Source organism: Gymnoscopelus microlampas, assembly GCF_963454915.1.
Source record: "Gymnoscopelus microlampas genome assembly, chromosome: 10".
NCBI lineage: Eukaryota > Metazoa > Chordata > Actinopteri > Myctophiformes > Myctophidae > Gymnoscopelus > Gymnoscopelus microlampas.
In genome coordinates, this window is record NC_139947.1 from 15,046,701 (window position 1) to 15,070,312 (window position 23,612).

Sequence of the window (23,612 nt, forward strand, 5' to 3'; positions counted from 1 at the left end):
GTTCCATAGATAAACTATTATCTACAAGCTCACAACAACCCCTCGCGAGCTTGTAGATCTGCTATTTTCAAACATTTTGCCTCTTTCTTATATTATTTGACAATTTGGCCAATTACCTTTGATGCAGTAATGGTATTTTTTCATTTTATTTCTTTTAGGTATAAAACAGTCCCCCCCCCCCACCCCCCTAGATGGTTAGCTTAATGTGCAACACTAGATTATCTTAAAGGGGGATACCAATTGTTTAACAGAATCCCCACTTTGTGGCTATATATTATTTTTGTGGATTATATTTTCACAGGCACATCCTCTTTTTTTTTTTTTTTAACTTTGTTTATTGGGTTTTTCCATAGCAGTTTTCAGCATTAAATGCATATAGCAGGATACAGAAAAGCTTTTTAAAGCAACCAATAAAATAAAAAAGCTCAATACGGATTCCATTATCCACAGGCACATCCTCTTAACTCTGAATAAAACATGCAAAACAAGGAAAGTTTATTTATTTATTAAGTAATACAGAAAATAATATAGATTTGCATTTTCCTCATAATTTAACTTTCTCGAGCGTAACAAGCGCAATTGATTAAATGCAGTGGTTCTCAATTAAAGTGGGGTCCAGGGACAATCAGGGTTCCTTGAGGGGGTTCCAAATGGACCCTTACAGGTCTATTACTCTGAGAGTATACAAATGGATAGGGTAGTTGAAAACAGTTTGAGAACCATTGGATTAAAGTGATTGGAAATCAAATTACTCAAAAAATCTGAGAATCTGAGAATAAATGCAAGCGGAATGCAAAGAATCTCAAAGAAGAGCTCTAACTTGCATATAATGATGTGCTTCTCTTTAAGGCCAATCACAACACTTACAACTGTCTCGAAAAACTAAAAATACGTTACAGTTTTGGATGTGTGTAATGCCATGTCCACAGTTGTAATAAGACCCTGGAGCATCAGGCTTGGCATACACCCCATCTGCCCTGCCTGCACAGAAGGAAGCACCATCTTTAGTTGGAGATGGTGTTGCTGTTTTGGTGGTTGTAGTAGTGGTGTCAGCGTGCTCTTTGGTTGGAGATGGTGTTGCTGTTTTGGTGGTTGTAGTAGTGGTGTCAGCGTGCTCTTTGGTTGGAGATGGTGTCTCTGGAGTTGTATGTGGAGGGGGAGGGAGATCTGTGGAGGAATAATATTTAAAATATTCTATGCATTCAATTGCAATGAAAGGGTTAAAAAAAATGTAGATACATTTTAACCACATAAACCTTATCGTCCCTATTCTTGGCATGTCATAATATGCGAACATTAGGCAAAAATAGGCAAACATTGAGCGAAAATATAGCTCAAAACATGTCACGTTGTGAGTTGTAGATCCACTATTTTCAGCAAAGAGATTTGGTGTTGAGGGCAAAAAAAGGCAGAGGCCAAGTACAAACCCCTGGGGGACCCCAGTCAAGGTAAGGAAGTAAGGTTTAGGTGCAAGTTAAAATATCAGTTAAAACGTAGATCTAACTAGTTTATTATAAGTGTTAGACTCCACAAATAAAGTGTATTATTATACATTCATTATCATTATATTCATTATTAATATTATTATTATGTAAAATGACATTGTTTGATGTTTAGTTAATTACAGTACCGGAATTGAGAAGAGATCTCAGGTGAGTGATGAGAGGATAGCTGCCCTGGCTGCAGAACTGTCCTGCAAAGTCATCAAGGTCCAGAGCCCATACGAACGCTCCCCCAAACATGTTGTCTTTTATGTAGCGGACCTGAGGAAGCGAGGAAGAAAAACACATCCATCTCACAAAATCTACTCACAGGAAATTGCAATTGGCATAAAGGAATCACAATCTGTGATTTGTAAAGGAATTGTTGCACCACAAATGTATAGAAACATCGATCACCTTGGTCTCAATGCTGGCCTTGTTGTCAAATCCAACCCATTCATTTCCTTTGAAAGCATATGGAACTTTCTGATCGTCAATCCACTGGATAGAGGTCCCTTGAAGAAATGTGCAAATCTGAGGAATATCCAGATATACATTATGATCAATATTATTATTATTATTACATTATAACAAAAATAACAATCAAGTAAATACATTTTGTATGAACCCCACTACAAAGCTTTGGTTAAATAAACCACACCAAGGGGACGTAGATTTGTGTGTGTGTGTGTGTGTGTGTGTGTGTGTGTGTGTGTGTGTGTGTGTGTGTGTGTGTGTGTGTGTGTGTGTGTGTGTGTGTGTGTGTGTGTGTGTGTGTGTGTGTGTGTGTGTGTGTGTGTGTGTGTGTGTGTTCCAAACTGCCCAAACTACAGTATGTGTCACATATATGTCGACAGCTTGTTTGCTGTTTGTGTCGCATCGCATGTATATTAAGCCTGATTGTTTTGCATGTATGTAAATAGCCTGTCTGTGTCGCTTGTTTACAGCATGTCTGTGTCGCATGTATGTGTGACGGTGGCCAGGTTGTCACATGTAACTTGCCACTTCTTTTTAGAATGCTGACACTCTTTACTTTGTCTCAATAATAAATAAATAACAATACACATTAAACTCACAACAATAAAATATCAGTTGCACGGTAAAGTGCGGGGTGCGTAATTACTGTGAGAATAATACTGTTTGTTAGGTACTGCAAGACTACGCCACCTTTTTATTTAAGAGGTAGGGTCCTCTGTAACACTCTTTCTTAGGCTATTCACAGGTTCGAGTTTACCCAGGTGAGTACAATACTTTTAAATGAGAACAACACTTCAACACATATCCCTTGGAGAAAGCTGGACGGAAACAGGTTTGTATAAAAAGGTAATCTATTTTATTAAGCTAATACAGTGGCGTCTATAAGCCATAAAATATTGAAAAGCATAAACAAAATATAACACTAATTCTAAAACCTCAACCTCCTAATGCGCCCACTAACTAACTAAAATACAGGAATACAGACAATCACCAAACACTAAAAACAGACAGGGCTTGTGCAAACTATAGCAAATAAATAATGAATTTAGCGTTAAAGTGCCAACTATTACTGAAGCAGTAAAGTGCCAAGTGCCAATTCAATTGCTATATGTCATATACTCATCACGGTTCAATGCAAAAGGTGGGAATGTCCTTATATGGGGTTTAACTGGAGCGGGGGTTTAGGCCAGGAATCACTGTCTCTTCTTGTCTTCGTGCGTATTGCCTGCAATCATAGAAACTAGAACCAGTTCATCTGTTCAAGTATATTTCACATATGAGGTTTAGGACCGTGGGTTTATAAAGGTAACGTTGCATAGAAGGACACTTACTCGCCCGCCAGACTGTACGTCTGGCTTTGAGGGTGTGAAGCGCGCAACGTTATCGCCACTGGACCTCTCCTCCGTTCCTTGGTTCGTCTGTCTGTCTTCCCCGTCTCTGCTGCTACTGCGCCGTCTGCTCACCGTCCGCTGCTGGTGGCTTGGTACGTGCCGCGATCACTGTATTCCCCACCTCTGCTCCGTGGTATGTCTGCTCCTCCTGTGCACAACCGTCCCTTCTGGCTGTCACTTCCACACTGCCCTGTATGCCTGTCTCTCCGCTGTCCAAGTGGCTCGCGCTCACTTTTGAATAAGGTGGGCCACACCCTACTCCGCCCTCATTCGCTCTGCCACCAGCGTGACCTGGGGACATTGGCCGTCCGCTGTCACAAGGCCAATGTCACACAGCCTATAGGGGAGTCCAATGTCAAGTGGCTCGGGGACCGGGGGGAAATACATTGGCAACCATAAAACATGCAGTGCAGAAATATAGTTAAGAGAATGATGTTTTTAAGTGCGTAATACAGGTTTTTCATCATCAATAAAAAATGTTACAATTTGGTTTCACCCCCCTGCTTTGACCCTGTCACATCCCCCCCCACTTTTCCGTTGCCAGTCCCTGCAACTGTCCCTAATCATGTCCATACCTCTGGGGTGGCTGGCCTATATTTGCTCTTCCCGAGCGCCGTGGCTCATCTGGTGCTCTCGGGACGGAGAGAAACCCATAATACTGCGGCGTTGTTGCTTCTACCTGCTCGGGCTGCACTACAGCTGGGGGGTCCTCGTGGGGCGACCTGGGGGCTACACACACTTTCAACGCATTTCTATGTATGGTCTTTTCTCGCCCCCCCTTCTCGGGTCTGACTCGGTACACCAACCCCGTAGCTCCCACCTGTTCCATCACTGCGTAAGGCTCGGGGTCCCACCACGTACTCAATTTCCCCTGGCCATCTCTCTTCCTATTTCGAATCCACACTCTCTCTCCTGGTAATAGGGGTGTAATACCGGCCCTACGGTCATAAACCTGCTTTCTCCTCTTGGCCGTTTCTCCCATCCTCTCCCCTGCGGTCCTATAAGCTGTCGCCATTCTCTGTTGGTGGTCCTGTACCCAGCCACCCACTCCCATGCGCTCTTGCGCTGACTGCACTCCTAACTGGACATCTATAGGGCGCCTCAAATGTCGGCCAAACATTAAGTAGGCGGGGGCATAACCCGTAGCACTATGGATCGTGTTGTTATAAGCATGAACTAACTCGGGTAAGTGCTCATTCCATCTTCCTTGTTTATCAGTGTCTAGTGATCGCAACATGTTCAGTAATGTCTGATTAAATCGTTCCACTCCACCGTTCCCAGCCGGGTGGTACGGAGTGGTGCGACTTTTTGCAATACCATAAGTCTGACATAAATGGTGCATTAACTCGGACTCGAAGTTGGGGCCTCGATCTGAGTGGAACCGGGCCGGACAGCCGAACGGCTGGATAATATGCGTCCATAACGCACGGACAGTGGTGTGCGCAGTCTGGTCTCGGGTGGCAATAGCCCAACTATAACGGGTGAATAAGTCAGTAGCTACCAGAATGTTTTGCCACGCATCAGCAGGCCTACCTAATGTGAGGAAATCAATGGCTATTACTTCTAGTGGATATGAGACTTCAAAGGGTTGTAAGGGGGCCCGAGGCTCTGACCTGTTCCTCTGCAGGCTGCAGGCGACACAACCCTGTTGTAACTGACGCACCGCTCCCTCCATGCCTGGCCAATAGAACCGACGTCGCAGCTGGGCCAAGGTCCTCTCCAACCCAGCATGCGCCGCGGCCGTGTGGATTCCTCTCCATACCTCCTCTCTGCGTGAACCTGGACAAATGATCTGTGAGTATTGTTCTTTGGTATAAGGATCGGTCACCTTCCTATATAACACATGATTTCGTATAATCAGTTTGTTCCACTGGCGTAACAGTTGCCGCGCTCCCCGAGTCCAATTCTTCCTCTCCACCATATTAGGGGCTCTCCCCCGTTCCACGCACCTCTTCACCACCTGCACATCTGGATCCCGATCCTGCGTCTCTCTCCACTCATCCTCCCGGGCTGCTGGCGTCGATTGTACAGCCGCCACATCTACAGGCTGCACTGGGAACCGCGATAGGGCATCAGCGTTGGCGTTGTTTTTGCCCGGTCGATACTTGATGTCGAAAGTAAACGACGCAAGTTGAGCAGCCCACCGTTGTTCCACAGCTCCCAATCTAGCCGTTTGGAGATGCGCAACAGGGTTATTGTCCGTGAATATTGTGAATCGAGCGCCAGTGAGATAATCTTTAAACTTCTCGGTCACGGCCCATTTAAGGGCCAAAAGCTCCAATTTGAACGAGCTATAATTTGCGTCATTCTGCTCGGTCGGGTGGAGACTGCGGCTTGCATAAGCTATTACACGTTCGTGACCGTCTTGGACCTGGGCTAGAACCGCTCCCAACCCACGGCCACTCGCATCAGTGTAAACCACAAAAGGCTGTGTATAATCCGCATACGCTAACACCGGGGCTTGTGTGAGGGCACTCTTTAACGCATCAAACGCCCGCTGGCACTCCGAAGTCCACTCGACTTTACACTGGTGGGATTTTACGTCATTTGGGATTCCTATCAATAAGTTGTTTAAGGGTCGTGCTATAGCAGCAAAAGAGGACACGAAACGCCTATAGTAACCCGCTAGACCTAGAAACGCGCGGACCTCGCGGACCGTTGAGGGTGGTGTCCAGTCCCGCACTGCCACCACTTTCTCCGGATCGGGCCGCACTCCCTCTTTGTCCACGACATGGCCCAGAAATTGCACTTCCCTCCGCAGAAGTTTGCATTTGTCTAACCGCAGCTTCAGTCCATGTCTCCACAGGCGTTGGAAGACGAGCTCGAGGTGCTGTAGATGAGAGGAGAAGTCAGGTGAATATACTATAATGTCATCAAGATATACCAGCAAGGATTCTGTCACCTGACCACTCAGACACTGCTGCATCAGCCTCTGGAACGTCGCGGGCGCATTACAAAGCCCGAACGGCATGCGTTGAAACTCGAACAGGCCCAGCGGGGTCGTAAAGGCGGTCTTCTCCCGGTCCCGGGGATCCATTCCTACTTGCCAATACCCGCTGGCCAGGTCTAACGTGGAGAACCATTGCGCCTTCGTCAGGCTGGTGAGCGTCTCTTCTATCCTGGGTAGGGGGAAGGCGTCCTTGTGCGTCACGGCGTTAAGTTTCCTGTAGTCGACGCAGAACCTCCAGCTGCCATCTTTCTTCTTGACCAGTACGATAGGTGCCGCCCACGGACTGCAACTCTCCTTGATGACTCCCTTCTCCAGCATCTCATTCAGGAGGGTCTTCATCTCCCGGTACATGGAGGGCGGCAACGGCCGGTGTCGCTCTCGTATGGGTGCCGCGTCTCCGGTCGGTATCTGGTGTTGCACGACGTCCGTCCGTCCGAAATCCTCGTCATGGATGGCGAACACCTTCTTCCACCGACACAACATCTCGTGTAACTCTCTCTTCTGCGCCTCCGGCAGGTCATCACGCTCCGTCAACACTTCCATCTCTTCGGGCAGGGTCTTCAGTGGTCCATCATCTTCCACACTGATTACGGCCACTTCCACCTCTCCGTCGGTCCCCAGGGACAGGCTCAGGTCCCTGCCGCCTCGGACATCCGCTTCTTCCACCGGGTACAGCCTCCCCAGCTTCTGGTGGCGGTCCAGGACCAGACTATATGCGTGTGGGTTGCACACTCGTATGGGAACACGTCCGTGGCGCACCGTGACGAGGGCACGGGCCACTCCCAAATCTTTTCCATCCGGCAAGGCTTCCATCAAGGCCTCGTAGTCCGCTCCATTTGGTCCTCTCCAAGCGCGGCCCCAGATCATCACTTCACTCTGCGCGGGGATTCGAATCTTCCGCCGGCCGACCGGCCACACATAACCGATGGACCCATCTTCGTTCGTCACTGCCTCCACCCTCCTACAGGTGGCGAATGCGTCCTTCCACAGCGTCCTTCCCTGCTGACATGGAAACACAGGCCTCCCAGGCCATTTAAAGAGGGCATGCCATACAGCGTTCACGACATTCATCCCAATAATCAGCGGTTGAGTACAATGTTCATCTTTCACGATTACAACTCCTCTCCCTGGGATCTTCATTCCCTCCAGCTCTAGGTCCAATATGGCATAGCCAGTGTACGGTAAGTCAAGACCATTAGCGGCGCGTAATTTAAAAACAAGGGGCCCATTTCCCAACGTTAGGTGTGAGAATTTTTCCTCAAATAAGCTTTGCTGCATTAATGTGACTTGTGACCCAGTATCCAGTAACCCCCTTAAGTGGACTCCTCCCATAGTGATCCCAATAGTCGGACAGTCCCCAATAAACACTTCATTAGCCCTTGATCTGGCGAGTGCGCGCTGTACCCCTGTCTCCCGGACCTCGGCGACAGGGCGTACTAGTTTAAATGATTGGGGTCAGATTTACAAAAGCGAGCAATGTGCCCAGACTGCCTACAGCTCCTACAGATCGGCCTACCTCCCTCATCCCACTCGTTGCGTTGGTACGGCTCCCGGCGTCGTTCAGATGGAGGCGAACCGCGAGGTCGTGTATCGGTGGTGTTGGGTCGAAGGAGCGGTCTGATCTCTTTCATGAGCTCCTGCGTAAACCCCTGCATTTGCGATTTGACGTCTTCCATAATCTCCTGTTTCAGTTTCTCTCTCCATTCAGATTCCTGTGAGGGTGTTGGGATAGAGACAGGTTTAACAGCATGGCACAAGATTTCAGCAGTCCCTTCTCTTCTATGTTCAGTGTCTAGTAGGAAGGCCTCATTTTTTAGGGCGGCGAAGTCTTCTGTGGGGTTTCGACGGGCATATATTCTTAAGGCTTGACCCAGAGGGCCTTCAGACAGTCCTACAAGTAACTGCTCTCGCAGAATGGCATCGGAGGGAGCGGTGTCTGGGTCGAGCCGCCGCAGCCCGCAGAACAACTCTCTAAGCCTCAAAATATAAGCCTGCACACTTTCGCCTGCGCGTTGCGCACAGCCATAGAACAAGGCACGAGCTTGGGAAGCAGAAACAGATGTTTTATACAACGTGTCTAAACATTTAAAGACTTTGGCCACTGTATTGCGATCTTCCTTGTCAATTACACTAATTTGTCGCTTAGCTTCCTCAGTAAGGGTCTGTACTACAAAAGCAACTTTTTTCTCCTCTGTTAAATCCTGAGTGCCCAATAATCCTTTAATCTGTTCTCTCCATTCCCTGTATTTCTCCTCACCTTCTATGCCCGAAAACTTAGGTAGCCACGGTGCCCCTGGATACACTGGCATCATCATCATTACTTTCTTGATTCAACCAAACAAAACAAAACAAAAAGCAGCAAAACAGCAAAATTTCAATACAGTTTCTCTTAGGGATTTTGTGTTGTTCTCTACCCAGTCCTGCCGCGCTACGCCAAATATGTGACGGTGGCCAGGTTGTCACATGTAACTTGCCACTTCTTTTTAGAATGCTGACACTCTTTACTTTGTCTCAATAATAAATAAATAACAATACACATTAAACTCACAACAATAAAATATCAGTTGCACGGTAAAGTGCGGGGTGCGTAATTACTGTGAGAATAATACTGTTTGTTAGGTACTGCAAGACTACGCCACCTTTTTATTTAAGAGGTAGGGTCCTCTGTAACACTCTTTCTTAGGCTATTCACAGGTTCGAGTTTACCCAGGTGAGTACAATACTTTTAAATGAGAACAACACTTCAACACATATCCCTTGGAGAAAGCTGGACGGAAACAGGTTTGTATAAAAAGGTAATCTATTTTATTAAGCTAATACAGTGGCGTCTATAAGCCATAAAATATTGAAAAGCATAAACAAAATATAACACTAATTCTAAAACCTCAACCTCCTAATGCGCCCACTAACTAACTAAAATACAGGAATACAGACAATCACCAAACACTAAAAACAGACAGGGCTTGTGCAAACTATAGCAAATAAATAATGAATTTAGCGTTAAAGTGCCAACTATTACTGAAGCAGTAAAGTGCCAAGTGCCAATTCAATTGCTATATGTCATATACTCATCACGGTTCAATGCAAAAGGTGGGAATGTCCTTATATGGGGTTTAACTGGAGCGGGGGTTTAGGCCAGGAATCACTGTCTCTTCTTGTCTTCGTGCGTATTGCCTGCAATCATAGAAACTAGAACCAGTTCATCTGTTCAAGTATATTTCACATATGAGGTTTAGGACCGTGGGTTTATAAAGGTAACGTTGCATAGAAGGACACTTACTCGCCCGCCAGACTGTACGTCTGGCTTTGAGGGTGTGAAGCGCGCAACGTTATCGCCACTGGACCTCTCCTCCGTTCCTTGGTTCGTCTGTCTGTCTTCCCCGTCTCTGCTGCTACTGCGCCGTCTGCTCACCGTCCGCTGCTGGTGGCTTGGTACGTGCCGCGATCACTGTATTCCCCACCTCTGCTCCGTGGTATGTCTGCTCCTCCTGTGCACAACCGTCCCTTCTGGCTGTCACTTCCACACTGCCCTGTATGCCTGTCTCTCCGCTGTCCAAGTGGCTCGCGCTCACTTTTGAATAAGGTGGGCCACACCCTACTCCGCCCTCATTCGCTCTGCCACCAGCGTGACCTGGGGACATTGGCCGTCCGCTGTCACAAGGCCAATGTCACACAGCCTATAGGGGAGTCCAATGTCAAGTGGCTCGGGGACCGGGGGGAAATACATTGGCAACCATAAAACATGCAGTGCAGAAATATAGTTAAGAGAATGATGTTTTTAAGTGCGTAATACAGGTTTTTCATCATCAATAAAAAATGTTACAATTTGGTTTCACCCCCCTGCTTTGACCCTGTCACATATGTTTACAGCCTCTTTGTGTTGCACATGCAACACAAAGACAACTCCTGCATCCTTGCACCTGCATCCGTGTTCCTTGCGTTCAAGCTGCTCTAACTGCATCTAATAACAATAGTTTACCTGTTGTGTTATTCAAGCAATTCTTTACCTCATAGTAGGACCAGAAGCCACCCTCTCTGGTGAAGGGCCCGGCAGCAGCAGGGCCACTGACGGGAGCCCCAACAGCAGTGGATTGAGAGGAGAGGTGAAACGTTCGGCCATAGGTTCCAACCCCCAAGTTGAGCTTCTCCACAGGCGCTCCCTGATCTCGCCAATACTTCATGGCAAAGTCCTTCAAGGGAGAAAAAGAGTTGCGTGGAAAGGAGGAAAACATTGACGATCTAATCTACAAGCTCACAATGTGTCGTGATGCAGTGTCTTGTCAGCTGGTAGATCAGCTATTTCCGGACTACGGCTCAAGTCGGCTCATTATGTAGATGAATAGAAACACAAGCAAAGATGAATTCTCACTGTATTGAAGTAAACGTTGTCTCCAGTGTCTTGGGACCCCTTGTACAAAGGACTGTTATGGCCTGTGACGTGCTCCCAGGAGCCATGAAAGTCATACGTCATCACGTTGATCATATCCAGGTACCTGACGAAATGGAAGTGAGATGTGAGTTCACCCACATCCAGACTTAGCCATCAAAATTCTACCAACATTGAATCTTTTTAACTTTCATACATACTTAGAAATCTCTGCTATTTCATAACCAGCGTTGATGGTTCCTTTCCCAGCTGGAACTGCAGCAGTAAGCATTAGTCTGGGGCGACCAGTGGATGCTCCCTCTGTCTCATAGGCCTGTCGCAGTTCCTAAAGGTTGTACACACACTGTGTTATAAATTAAACAAGACTAGCGAAACAATTAATCCATTAGTCATTTGACGGAACATTTTTCTACTGTCATCAAATGTTTGATTTAGCGATGCATCTTTATTTAATGACAGTATTTACAACTTCACCAAAATGTGAATGATTTATCTAAAATGAAAAGCTCTGTTTTTTACAGCTGCATACAAATGTAAAAAGTAAACGATTCCAAGATCTCATTTAGGGGAGACCGGGGACGAAAGGAACACTTTTTGTATTTGCCTTCATAATTCACAGACTACTTGAAATATCCTAGTCAACTTTTGCTATAAGAAACATATATATGTGCCCTAATTAATAATACAATTTTTAAGCTTTCACTAATAAGGACAAGACTAAAATATTAATTTGAATGCGATGAGTCACAGTGTAACGATTGCCCCCGTGACGGGGGAAGTTGTAACAGTGGTTGGGGGCAATTGTAACACTGTAAAAATAAGTCATATTAACACACTTTATCTCAAATAAAAGCACATCACTAAGTAATATGTATTTTTTATAATTTAACATTTATACTTACAAATGTTTTGTATACATAATTACAATTATTTTGTATTTTTATTCAAATTATTTATTTTTCAATTTTGTTTTTTCACATGTATGTCATTTTTTTTTTTTTTAAATGTATTTTTACTTTGAAATGTAGTGACATTTAGTGAAATATGTTCATTTACTAACATAAAAGTATGTAATCCCAGACACAAAATCTGCTTGCATTGAAAACACATTGTTACAATTGACCCCGGTCACTTTGTTACAATTGCCCCCGATGGGTCAACCATGATAAAATCCCATATTCTAGCTAGAAACACCTATACTAGCATAGGCTGCTGATGTTAATTTGTGACCAATAACATAGAGATACAATTAATCTAAGTTTAAATCAGCTGACATCTTATCTTTAGACAGCAGAAGGAAAATACTGTACACTCAAAAATGTACGTTTACGCCTCAGTAAAATCAGTTTTTTGTTGTAAACTTCTGCTGAGATGAAATGATCATTCTATCCTTCCATAGGCAGAGAGAGGACCCTACTGAGCATGTGCACAAGAAGTCTCACCCCTCTAGCTTGTTCCTAATTAGAATTATTGAGTGTGTTACTTTTATCCCCTGTTACTTTTGTCCCCGCTCCCTACTTTATTTTTCATGTTTTTAACATCATTTTATGGTTTAAATTAATATGGATTAATCACTTAAACCATATAGTTGACTGCAGTCCCCCAAGGGTCTGGACCCTCCTGTTTTCCAGCTACACCAAATCTATTCACAGAAAATAACGTCACAATGCAACGCGTTATGAGCTTGTAGATCAGCTGTTTTCCGCAATTTTTTGCCTATTTTTGCCGACTGTTATAATGACATGCCAAGAAACACAGTAAATACAAGACATTTGTATGTTCCTGGTGGTGGTTGATTGGAATTGTTGATCTGACCTTGCATAACAGGGTGAACTTTTGTTTGTCCCCCGCTGGGCTGCCTCGTGCTCCTGGATATTCCCAGTCCAGGTCTAGACCATCAAAACCATATTTTCTCAGCATAGTGATGGAGGACTGGATAAACACATTTCTATTGCTTGGGGTTGACACCATTCTGCTGAATCTGGAACATAAATACAAAGGCTAGAAAAATATGGCCAAGAGGGCATATCATACACATTTTAAACCCAGATTATATGTGGAGTACATCAAGTATCTCACTTTTGGGAGCCAAAATTCCATCCACCAACCGCCAACAGTGTTTTGAGATCAGGATTCCTATGAGAAGATACAAGCACATTAGCAGCAATGGTTATCTTCCATAGCAATTTATAATGACTGAAATGTTCCCCATTATGGTGGGGGAGAGGACCAACCTCTCTTTGTCATAGGTTTTATAGGATACACTTTTCAAATTGATCATCAACGTCTCAAGCATTGTGAGCATTGTTATTATTTGAAGAAAAAAAAAGAAGTAGGAATTTAGTGGATAATTAATTTAATCGTTTAACTGTTTGAATTCATTATTGTTGAGGAAAGGACAAACCTATCTTTAAGTCCATTAAAGGACTTATATAGTGTCTCGTCATTCCATTCAAAGGTGACCAGCTCATTGGCATCATTAATCTGAGCAAAGGCATAGAACAGATGAGTGCAGAGGTTGGGATCGACGTTATCAGGTAAAAACTTCCCTTGTCCAGGTCTGTATTGGGCCCAGTTGGTGAAGTAACAGCCCAGCATGGATGAAGAGCCTGAAACAGTGAAAGAATGAAACGCGTGTGACAAGTTTATTTGATCAATCGAATGGTTGATTGATTGACATCTATATTGAACAATGCAACAACATTCATATGTGTGTGTGTGTGTGTGTGTGTGTGTGTGTGTGTGTGTGTGTGTGTGTGTGTGTGTGTGTGTGTGTGTGTGTGTGTGTGTGTGTGTGTGTGTGTGTGTGTGTGTGTGTGTGTGTGTGTGTGTGTGTGTGTGTGTGTGTGTGTGTGTGTTAGGGCATTAACAGAATAATCAAATATTCAAATATTCGACTATCAAACCACTATTCGACCACTGTACATCAAAGTCGATTATTCAAGAGAAAAAAAGAAAGAAAGAAAATGTCAGTGGCTTTTCTACAGCAGACACGCAACTGTGAGCTCTGGTGTTGGTAGTTGTCCAAATCCATTCATGGTTCATTGTTGGCAAATCATTTCATACTGTATGTGAGGTTGTGCCTAAGGCTGTCCCCTAAAAGTCGACATGTGGGGCGAGGAGCCTGACGTCGACTCGTATTCCGAGACAAAAAAATAAATATATATTTTTTTTTTAATAATCAAATCGATTAATCAAATATTCGAATACTTAAAGAGCGAATAAGTCGAATGCTAAAAATCACTATTCGTGAATGCCCTAGTGTGTGTGTGTGTGTGTGTGTGTGTGTGTGTGTGTGTGTGTGTGTGTGTGTGTGTGTGTGTGTGTGTGTGTGTGTGTGCGTGCGTGCGTGCGTGCGTGCGTGCGTGCGTGCGTGCGTGCGTGCGTGCGTGCGTGCGTGCGTGCGTGTGTGTGTGTGTGGGTGTTGGTGTGTTGTTGTGTGGGTGGCTTGCATGTGTGCATGCAACACATCTGTGTTGATGTAGAAGTTTAATCATGGTAAAAGTGTTATAAAAATAAAGATTGTATATTTAAACTTTCCATTTAATCATCTAATAACCATCTAATAACATGTAGTAGACTCACCTAAACTGCCCAGGCTGATGCACAGACCTTCAAAGGTAGAAAGATTCAGAGATTAGATTTAGACTTTAAGAATATTTATGAGTCTATTAAATGTATAAATGCCTTACCTGCAAGCATAATGAGCTTGTTCATGGCGTTTTTGAGAGAATGAGTTGCTGATCAGTCCAGTGGTTTGCAAGATTAGCTCCCAATACACAGATTAGCTCCAGGTACTCAGACACACAGACAAACACTCTTCTACTACTACTACTTATATAGTAGATGGCTTTCCGCATACAGAGCCACGCGATACAAAATTGAGGAAATGGAAAAATGGGAAATGAACAAGAACTCATGACAACGAGTAACCAAAGACAAATGAAAATACATCACTTCAAGCTGTTTACCACACAGCTGTTGCAACATCCAATCCAACCACCCAAACAACATTAGTCACTAAAATACAGTACAGTAGGCCTAAAGAATAAAGAATGCACAATGCAGTCTGCATTCTAGTTCAATGATCAAACATGAATTAACATAACCATAAATGTTATACATCTTTCAAGTCAGATGATGTCCTGCTTTCATTAAGAAGCACAATCCATTGACGAAAACACAAGTTAAGTGGTACTCAAAAAATGGCTATGTCTTTGTTGCCATAACCTTTGAGCAAATCCCTTCAAGATTTGTTGTGTAACAGAAGTTATGGTCTACAGTATACAGACTTGAGAAAATGAAAATATTCGTACAACTTAACTTAAGGCATTCTCAGTCTGCAGTTTTTGCCAGCTGTCTTTCCTGCATTTGGCAGCCATCTGCAAGTGTGTTGCCTGTAAGAGCCATATGATTTTTGTTGTTTCTCATTTGATGACGTCACTGCAGGGCATGGTCAAGGCCAAGGTTGCCAGGGTATTTAACAAGGTCCCTAATCAAGTGCAGGTGTTGCTTGTGGCAGAGGCAAACAGTTTTTTGACTGTGGGCATGAGGGTTGGTGGTCTGTATTTCATGCTTTTGACTGTTTATCTTGCATCATGTTTGTATGCTGAAGTGACGGACAACTACAGAGAATAAATCATTTTTGTTGGTCAACGGACTCCACGGACACGTTTTTGCACATCAGTTTGTATTGAGCACACACGTCTGAACTTTAATCCCTGGCCGTCTGCAACCTAGCCTCGCGTGGCCAGACAATATCACACGACACACTGCGTGGATAAGTGATGCAATTTTGCAAAGGCAGATTCGTCTGGAACCAGGCTATCTGCAATCAGTATTGCCAGAAGTGTAGGACTTTGATACTACACTGCCTTTAGCTAGATTATGGGTTTGAATTGTTCGTAATAGAATAGTTTACTCTTATAAACTCCTATGTCTTATGTTTGCAATTCAACACCGTCATGGCTAGAGTGGGAAATTCTGGGTTGATCCCAAGTTGATAACAACAGTCATGTGACTGCTTCCAATGCAGCTTTTTATTTTTAAAATGTGTGTTATTGCACTGATGATTGCAACATCATCAGTGAATCAGATGGAGCTATGACTGTTCTTTTGTCCTCCTTCAGTGAAGTTCATAGTACCATGCTTCTCTTCTTTGTCTGCAGTGTGCTCTGCATATGGCAGGTATAATACTGTATGCCTCTTTGAGTCTTTGTTTCTTTGTTTCTTTGTTTGTTTCGGTGCCCACACACCACGTCAATGGGAAAGGTCCAAATCTCGCAATGGCAATACCTGTATTCTATTCATAGTGAAAATAGTGTGTCGCAATGTGACGTGCTCTGACCTTGTTGGAGTTGTGATTGCGTTGGGAGCGTGGCTATTTTTGAAGATATGTGGGGGACAGAGTTCTTACATTTTTGCCAGAATTTACAGAATTTTTACATTTTTGCCTACAATAACATGCCCAAATTAGGGATTCCAGGTTAAAAATTGTTAATTTACTGTGAAGCATACTGTATAAAACATACCCAGGATAATTTTGTTTTGGTTATCTGCCCTGGCCTGGGATCATCCAGAAAGTCCCAATCTAGCCATGACGGTGTTGTATTGCAAACATGGACGTATTCACTGTGGCATAGTACATCTATTAGACAAATACGAATAATTCAAACCCATAATCCAGCTAAAAGCAACACAGTTGCACGCCAAATGCAGGAATGAGCAAAAACTGCAGACTGTCAATGCTTTGATAGTTCACCCCAAAAAAACGTTTTTTCTATCTATTAGGCACCCATATGGAGACTTGAATTTGTGGATATTTATTTATTTTTGGTCGCATTCCTCAGCCAAAAATTTGATGACCTTAAGGCAGCGGTTAAGGTAGGAGACACAAAGGAGACTCTTTGTGTCTCCTACCGGAACCGCTGCCAGTCATCGGTGTTGTATTGCACCGATGACTGTTGTATTGTTCCTTTTATACATTAACGACATGAATGCTGCCTGTAACTGCAAATTGTTCCTGTTCGCTGATGACTCGGCACTCCTGATCTCGGGAGAGGACAAGCTGCAAGTTGAGGAGGCGCTCAGCTCCGAACTCTCAAAAATCCGTACTTGGCTTACTGATAACAAACTGTCACTACACCTTGGGAAAACTGAATCCATTCTCTTTGGGACCAAACATTCCCTCAGACAGATGGATGTAAATGATTTCAAGGTCAAAGTCGATGGCACAATTATCTCTAGCAAAGAAGAGATTACCTATTTGGGTTGTATTCTCGACAAATACCTGTCAGGTGAAAGCATGGGGACAAAGGTGGTCAAAATAGTAAACCAGAGAACCAAATTTATGGGCAGAGCTTCCTCTTTTGTCAACCCTCAGGCCCTCAGGACCCTCTCAGGGGCCCTGATTCAACCACATTTTGACTATGCTAGCACCTCCTGGTACTCCAACACCTCAGTGTCACTGAAGACTAAACTTCAAACCTCCCAAAACAAACTGATTCGGCTACTCCTCGGATTGGGGCCCATGACCCACCTTTCTCCCACCCATTTTGCCAGCCTAGGCTGGCTCAGGGTGGAAGACAGGGTTAAACAACTAAAAATGGGATGGGCCTTCAAAATTGTAAATGAAAATTTGCCCGATATGCCCCCTATTCCCGCATATCTGAGTAAATACCTCCAAAAGGTTAGTGACACCCACAGTCACAATACCAGAGGGAGTGCAAACAACAATTTGGTACCACCCACCCATAAAACAAACATGGGCAAATTCTCCTTCTACAGCACTGCCACCCAGGTTTGGAATGGTCTAACCCCATCCCTCAAAAAATGCAGTTCGCTGGGCTCATTTAAAAGAGCCTTAAAAAATCACCTTTCAGGAGGCCAAAAGAGGAGGTAGTACCATTTTCCCGTTAGACAGCCGACCCCCCCCCCTGTTCTTGTGCATATCTTTCCCCCTTTTTTTTATTCCATTGGCTGTACATAGTGTTATGTGTATGTGTGTGTATATATATATATATATATATATATATATGTGTATATATATGTATATATATATATATATGTATATATGTATATATGTATATATATATATATGTATGTGTATATATATATATATATATATATATATATATATATATCATTTTTTGCTGTTTTTTATTTTTTTATTTCTTTGTGTAATGATATTCGAACTGTGGTGCCACTATATATGTCTATGAATTGAATACCAAGGCCCTCATTGGAAACAAGTCCGCAAGGACTTTTATGAACGGACCTGTTAGACAAAGTATTTTAAATGTAAATGTGTTGTTTTACATTCTTTTGCCTAATAAAATATTCAATCAATCAAATCAAATCATCAAATTATTATATAATTATAATATCCATGAATTCAAGTCTCCATGGGGTGACTAATCGATAAAAAAAGCCCTGTTTGGGTGTGAACTATCCCTTTAAGTTAAGTTAAGTTGTATGAATATTTTCAATTTAATTTCAATTACTGTCTGTATATAGACCATATAAACTGTTACACAACAAATCTTGAAGGGATTTGCTCAAACATAAAGGCAACAAAGTCATTGCTTGAGTATACAACTTGTGCTTTTGTCAATGGAGTGTGCTTCTTAATGAAAGCAGGACATTATCTGACTTGAAAGATGTGTAATATTTATGGTTATTGTTGTGCTGTCCACTTTTATGTGTGATTTACTGCCACCTTGAGGCCTTGTATGTGTATTGTATGTGGCATCTACCTTAGCCAAATTTTAAATTTGTGACACCTGTGGTCAGGTTAATTAAGGGATTAGTTTGTTTCTGATGAAGTTCAGTTCAAACCAGCACACTGTATGTTGAGTGAACCCTTTGTATCAGGCCTGGGACAGGATGAGTTTGTAAGTTTGTTTATTTGTTATAGATATGACTCTTAAAGCTTATGTTTTTACGTTTGCTAAGATCTGTCCTAACTTGTTTTTGAAGTTCAATCTTTGAATGTAACTGTACAGCTACTATATGTGCTCATTTTGCTTGTGCTACATTATGTTTTTGGATTACACAAATGTTTGTTTTATATTTTCTGTATTTTCATTTTTACAAATTAAGTGACCACCAGTAAAGAGCTTAAACAAAGCCAGTGTCTAAGGAGCTTTATTGGGACCACTTGTTAGTTGTCTGCCAAGCCATACAGACTATACCAAATGTATTATAAGGGCAGAACAGTTATGTAAAACATTTTTTTATCATTGAACTAGAATGATTTACTGCATTGTGCATGATTTGTTCTTTAGACCTACTGTACTGTTGGGTGGTTGGAGTGGATTTTGCAACAGCTGTGTCAAACAGCTTGAAGTGATGTACTTTAATTTGTTTTTGGTGACTCATTGTCATGAGTTCTTTGATGAACATTTCACATTTTTCCTCTTTTATATCACGTGGCTCTGTAGGCGGCAAACCATCTACTGTATAAGAGTTTGTCTGTGACCTGGAGCTAATATTGCAAACCACTGGACTGATCAGCAATTCAATTAAAAACGCCATGAACAAGCTCATTCTGCTTGCAGGTAAGCCATTTATACATTTAGCAGACTGAATATTCTTAAAGTCTAACTCTAATCTCTGAATCTTTCTACCCTTTTTGAAGGTCTGTGCATCAGTCTGGGTGGTTTAGGTGAGCCTACTACAGGTTATTAGATGATTAAATGGAATGTTTAAATACATATAATATATATATACATACATAATACATACAATCTTTTCTTAAACTTCTACATCAACACAGATTTGTTGCACGCACACATGCATCCACGCATGCATGCACGCACACGCACGCGCGCACACACACCAAAGGACCACAATGGAAATTTGGCTTTTTAGTGTCTTATCCTTTTCCTTTTTGAGATAATGTGTGCATCTGAATGTTGTTGCGTTGTTCAATATAGATGTCAATCAACCATTCGATCAAACAAACTTGTCACACGCGTTTCACTGTTTCAGGCTCTTCGTCCATGCTGGGCTGTTACTTCACCAACTGGGCCCAATATAGATCTGGAGAAGGGAAGTTTTTACCTGCTAACATCGATCCCAACCTCTGCACTCACCTGTTCTATGCCTTTGCTAACATTAATTTATTCAATGAGCTGGTCACCTTTCAATGGAATGACGAGGAACTCTACGGGTCCTTTAATGGACTTAAAGATAGGTTTGTCCTTTCCTCCACAAATTAATTTGAGCAGTTAAACAATTGCATTAATTGTCCTATTTCACTTTTTTTCAAATGATAACAATGCTCACAATGCTTGAGACGTTGACGATCAATTTGAAAAATGTATCCTATAAAAATCTATAATGTCATGCCCAAAATGTGGGCATGACAAAGAGAGGTTGGTCCTTTCTCCCACCATAATGGGGAACATTTCAGTCATTATAAATTGCTATGGAAGATGACCATTGCTGCTAAACTGTGCTTGTATCTTCTCATAGGAATCCTGATCTTAAAACACTGTTGTCGGTTGGTGGATGGAGTTTTGGCTCCGAAAAGTGAGATCCTTCATGTGCTCCACATAAAATCTGGTTTTAAAATTTGTTCAATAAGCCCTCTTCACAACCTTTATCTATCCTATGTATTTATGTTCCAGATTCAGCAGAATGGTGTCAACCCCAGGCAATAGAAAAATGTTTATCCAATCCTCCATCACTCTGCTGAGAAAATATGTTTTTGATGGTCTAGACCTGGACTGGGAATATCCAGGAGCACGAGGCAGCCCAGCGGGGGACAAACAGAAGTTCACCTTGTTATGCAAGGTCAGAGCCACAGTTCTCTTCAACCACCATCAGGAACATACAAATGTCTTGTGTTTACTGTGTAAAGACTATTAACACAATCGGTTAGTGTCAATATTTGTTGTGTCCCTTTTTTGTAGCGTCCCTATTCTTGGCATGTCATCATAACATTCGGCAAAAATAGGCGAACATTCGCAGAAAACAGCCCATCTACAAGCTCCTAACGTGTTGTATTATGCGTTGTGAACTTGTAGATCTGTTATTTTCTGTGAACTAGATTTGGTGTAGATGGAAAACAGGAGGGGGCCAGACCCCTGGTTACAAGTATATATGGTTTAAATGGTTAATCCATATAAATTTAAACCATAAACTGATGTTAAAAACATGAAAAATAAAGTATGGTAAATTACATCTTGGAATTGTTTACTTTGAAATATGTATGCAGCTGTAAAAAACAGCGCTTTTCATTCACATTTTGGTGAAGTTGTAAATACTGTCATTAAATAAAGATGCATCGTTAAATCGAACATTTAATGAGTAGATACATTTTCTGTAGATACATTTTCTGTCTAAGGGATTAATCGTTTCACTAGTCTTGTTTAATTTATAACGCTGTGTGTGTGTGTGTGTGTGTGTGTGTGTGTGTGTGTGTGTGTGTGTGTGTGTGTGTGTGTGTACAACCTAGGAACTGCGACAGGCCTATGAGACAGAGGGAGCAGCCACTGGTCGCCCCAGACTAATGCTTACTGCTGGAGTGGCAGCATGGAAAGGAACCATCAACGCTGGTTATGAAATAGCAGAGATTTCTAAGTATGTAATGAGAGTTAAAAAGATTCAATGTTGGTAGACTTTTGATGGCCAAGTCTGGATATGGGTGAACTCACGTCTCCCATTTCTTTAGGTACCTGGACATGATCAACGTGATGACGTATGACTTTCATGGCTCCTGGGAGCACGTCACAGGCCATAACAGTCCTTTGTACAAGAGGTCCCAAGACACTGGAGACAACGTTTACTTCAATACAGTGAGAATTCATCTTTGCTTGCGTTTCTATTCATCTACTTGAGCCATAGTCCGGAAATGGCTCATCTACCAGCTGACAAGACGCTGCATCACGACACATTGTGAGCTTGTAGATCGTCAGTGTTTTCCTCCTTTCCACGCTACTCTTTTGCTCCCCTGAAGGACTTTGCCATGAAGTATTGGCGTGATCAGGGAGCGCCTGTGGAGAAGCTCAACTTGGGGGTTGCAGCCTATGGGCGAACATTTCACCTCTCCTCTGAATCCACCGGTGTTGGGGCTCCCGTCAGTGGTCCTGCTACTGCAGGGCCCTTCACCAGAGAGGGTGGCTTCTGGTCCTACTATGAGGTAAAGAATTGCATGAATAACACAACCGGTAAACTCCTGTTATTAGATGCAGTCAAACGGCACCTTGAACGTAAGGAACACTGATGCAGGTGTTGTCTTTGTGTTGTACATGCAACACCAAGAGGCTGTAAACATGCATGCGACACAGACGGGCTGTTTACATGCATGCAAAACAATCAGGCTCTTGATATACATGCGATGCGACGCAAACAAGCTGTCGACATATATGTGACACATACTGTAGTTTGGCCAGTTTAGAAGCCCCCCACTGTTTGTGCTGTGTTATAATGTATTGATCATAATTTATATCTGGATATTCCTCAGATTTGCACATTTCTTCAAGGGGCCTCTATCCAGTGGATTGACGATCAGAAAGTCCCATATGCTTTCAAAGAAAATGAATGGGTTGGATTTGACAACAAGACCAGCATTGAGACCAAGGTGATCGCCTGTTTCTATACATTTGTGGTGCAACAATACCTTTACAAATCAGATTCATTCCTTCATGCCAATTGCAATTCCTTGCGAGTAGATGTGAGGTGTCTTCTTTTTTTTCCCTCGCTTCCTCAGGTCCGCTACATAAAAGACAACATGTTTGGGGGAGCGTTCGTATGGACTTTGGACCTTGATGACTTTGCAGGACAGTTCTGCGCCCAGGGCAGCTATCCTCTCATCACTCACCTGAGATCTCTTCTGAAATCCGGTACTGTAATTAACTCAAACAATGTCATTTCATATAATACACTTTATTTGTGAAGTGTAACAATTATAATGAACAGTTAGAACTTCACGTTTTGACTGAACTGATATTTAACATAGATCTCCCTCCCCCTCCACATACAACTCCAGAGACGCCATCTCCAACCAAAGGGCGCGCTGACACCACTACAACCACCAAAAAAGCACCTACAACCACCAAAAAAGCAACTACAACCACCAAAAAAGCAACTACAACCACCAAAAAAGCACCTACAACCACCAAAAAAGCACCTACAACTCCAAAGACGCCATCTCCGACCAAAGGGCATGCTGACACCACTACAACCACCAAAAAAGCACCTGCAACCACCAAAAAAGCAACTACAACCACCAAAAAAGCACCTGCAACCACCAAAAAAGCAACTACAACTACCAAAAAAGCACCTACAACCACCAGAAAAGCACCTGCAACCACCAAAAAAGCACCTACAACCACCAAAAAAGCAACTACAACTACCAAAAAAGCAACTACAACCACCAAAAAAGCACCTGGTGCTTCCTTCTGTGCAGGCAGGGCAGATGGGCAGTATGTCAAGCCTGATGCCCCAGGGTCTTTTTACAACTGTGGTCATGGCATGACACACGTCCAAGACTGTCCTGCACGTTTAGTTTTTCGAGACAGTTGTAAGTGTTGTGACTGGCCTTAAAAGGGAATGCATGTTAGAGCTTTTCCTTGAGATCTTTGCAACATTTTATGTATTACTAAATAAATAAATAAACTTCATGTGTTTTGTATGTTTTATTCAGAGTTAAGAGAATGTGCCTGTAAAAATATAATATATAGCCACAAAGTGGGGATTCTGTGAGTGTTGCTTTTTGACCATTTCTAACACCTGCAGGCTACACCTGCTGTAACTAACAGGTGTTATGATGACTGGACTCATTGATTTACTGCCAAATCTGTGCTGGGTCACGACTCACGCCCCCTTCTGGCAACACTGTCTCCCCTAAAAAGTGCTGTGCTCTTGACAGACTGTTGTGTTCCTTGCTTTTAAAGTTCTGCTTGAACTCTCTGTAGCGC

The 23,612-nt window shown here is 43.0% G+C and overlaps 2 protein-coding genes across 2 annotated transcripts in view; one reads left to right on the forward strand and one right to left on the reverse strand.

The window, feature by feature from the left end:
• The window catches only part of LOC311054084 (chitinase-3-like protein 1), a gene marked incomplete at both ends in the record, with an annotated part of 78,199 nt that overhangs the window by 41,421 nt on the left and 13,166 nt on the right, over positions 1-23,612 (forward strand). Inside the window, 6 exons of the mRNA XM_084069964.1 lie at positions 20,411-20,484; positions 21,149-21,273; positions 21,365-21,488; positions 21,650-21,832; positions 22,157-22,273; positions 22,403-22,535. Coding sequence (XP_083926090.1) covers positions 20,411-20,484; positions 21,149-21,273; positions 21,365-21,488; positions 21,650-21,832; positions 22,157-22,273; positions 22,403-22,535 — 756 coding nt within the window. The remainder of the gene's footprint in view (positions 1-20,410; positions 20,485-21,148; positions 21,274-21,364; positions 21,489-21,649; positions 21,833-22,156; positions 22,274-22,402; positions 22,536-23,612) is intronic.
• LOC311054412 (acidic mammalian chitinase-like) lies at positions 506-14,506 on the reverse strand. Its single transcript, XM_084070365.1, has 11 exons — positions 14,379-14,506; positions 14,272-14,298; positions 13,091-13,295; positions 12,766-12,822; positions 12,502-12,667; positions 10,887-11,011; positions 10,669-10,792; positions 10,307-10,489; positions 1,899-2,015; positions 1,631-1,763; positions 506-1,167 (listed from the first exon to the last, which is right to left on the reverse strand). The coding sequence occupies exons 1-11, from the start codon at positions 14,401-14,403 to the stop codon at positions 845-847; spliced, it is 1,485 nt and encodes a 494-aa protein (XP_083926491.1). The 5' UTR covers positions 14,404-14,506; the 3' UTR covers positions 506-844.

What these genes read in the sequence shown, in the direction of transcription:
- LOC311054412 (XM_084070365.1), bottom strand. Translation starts at nt 14,403, where the DNA reads ATGAACAAGCTCATTATGCTTGCAG. An exon ending in GAAATAGCAGAGATTTCTAA is followed by an intron (nt 10,793 to 10,886) that starts GTATGTATGAAA and finishes CCATTTCGTCAG; the next exon opens with GTACCTGGATATGATCAACG. An exon ending in ACAACGTTTACTTCAATACA is followed by an intron (nt 10,490 to 10,668) that starts GTGAGAATTCAT and finishes TCTCCCTTGAAG; the next exon opens with GACTTTGCCATGAAGTATTG.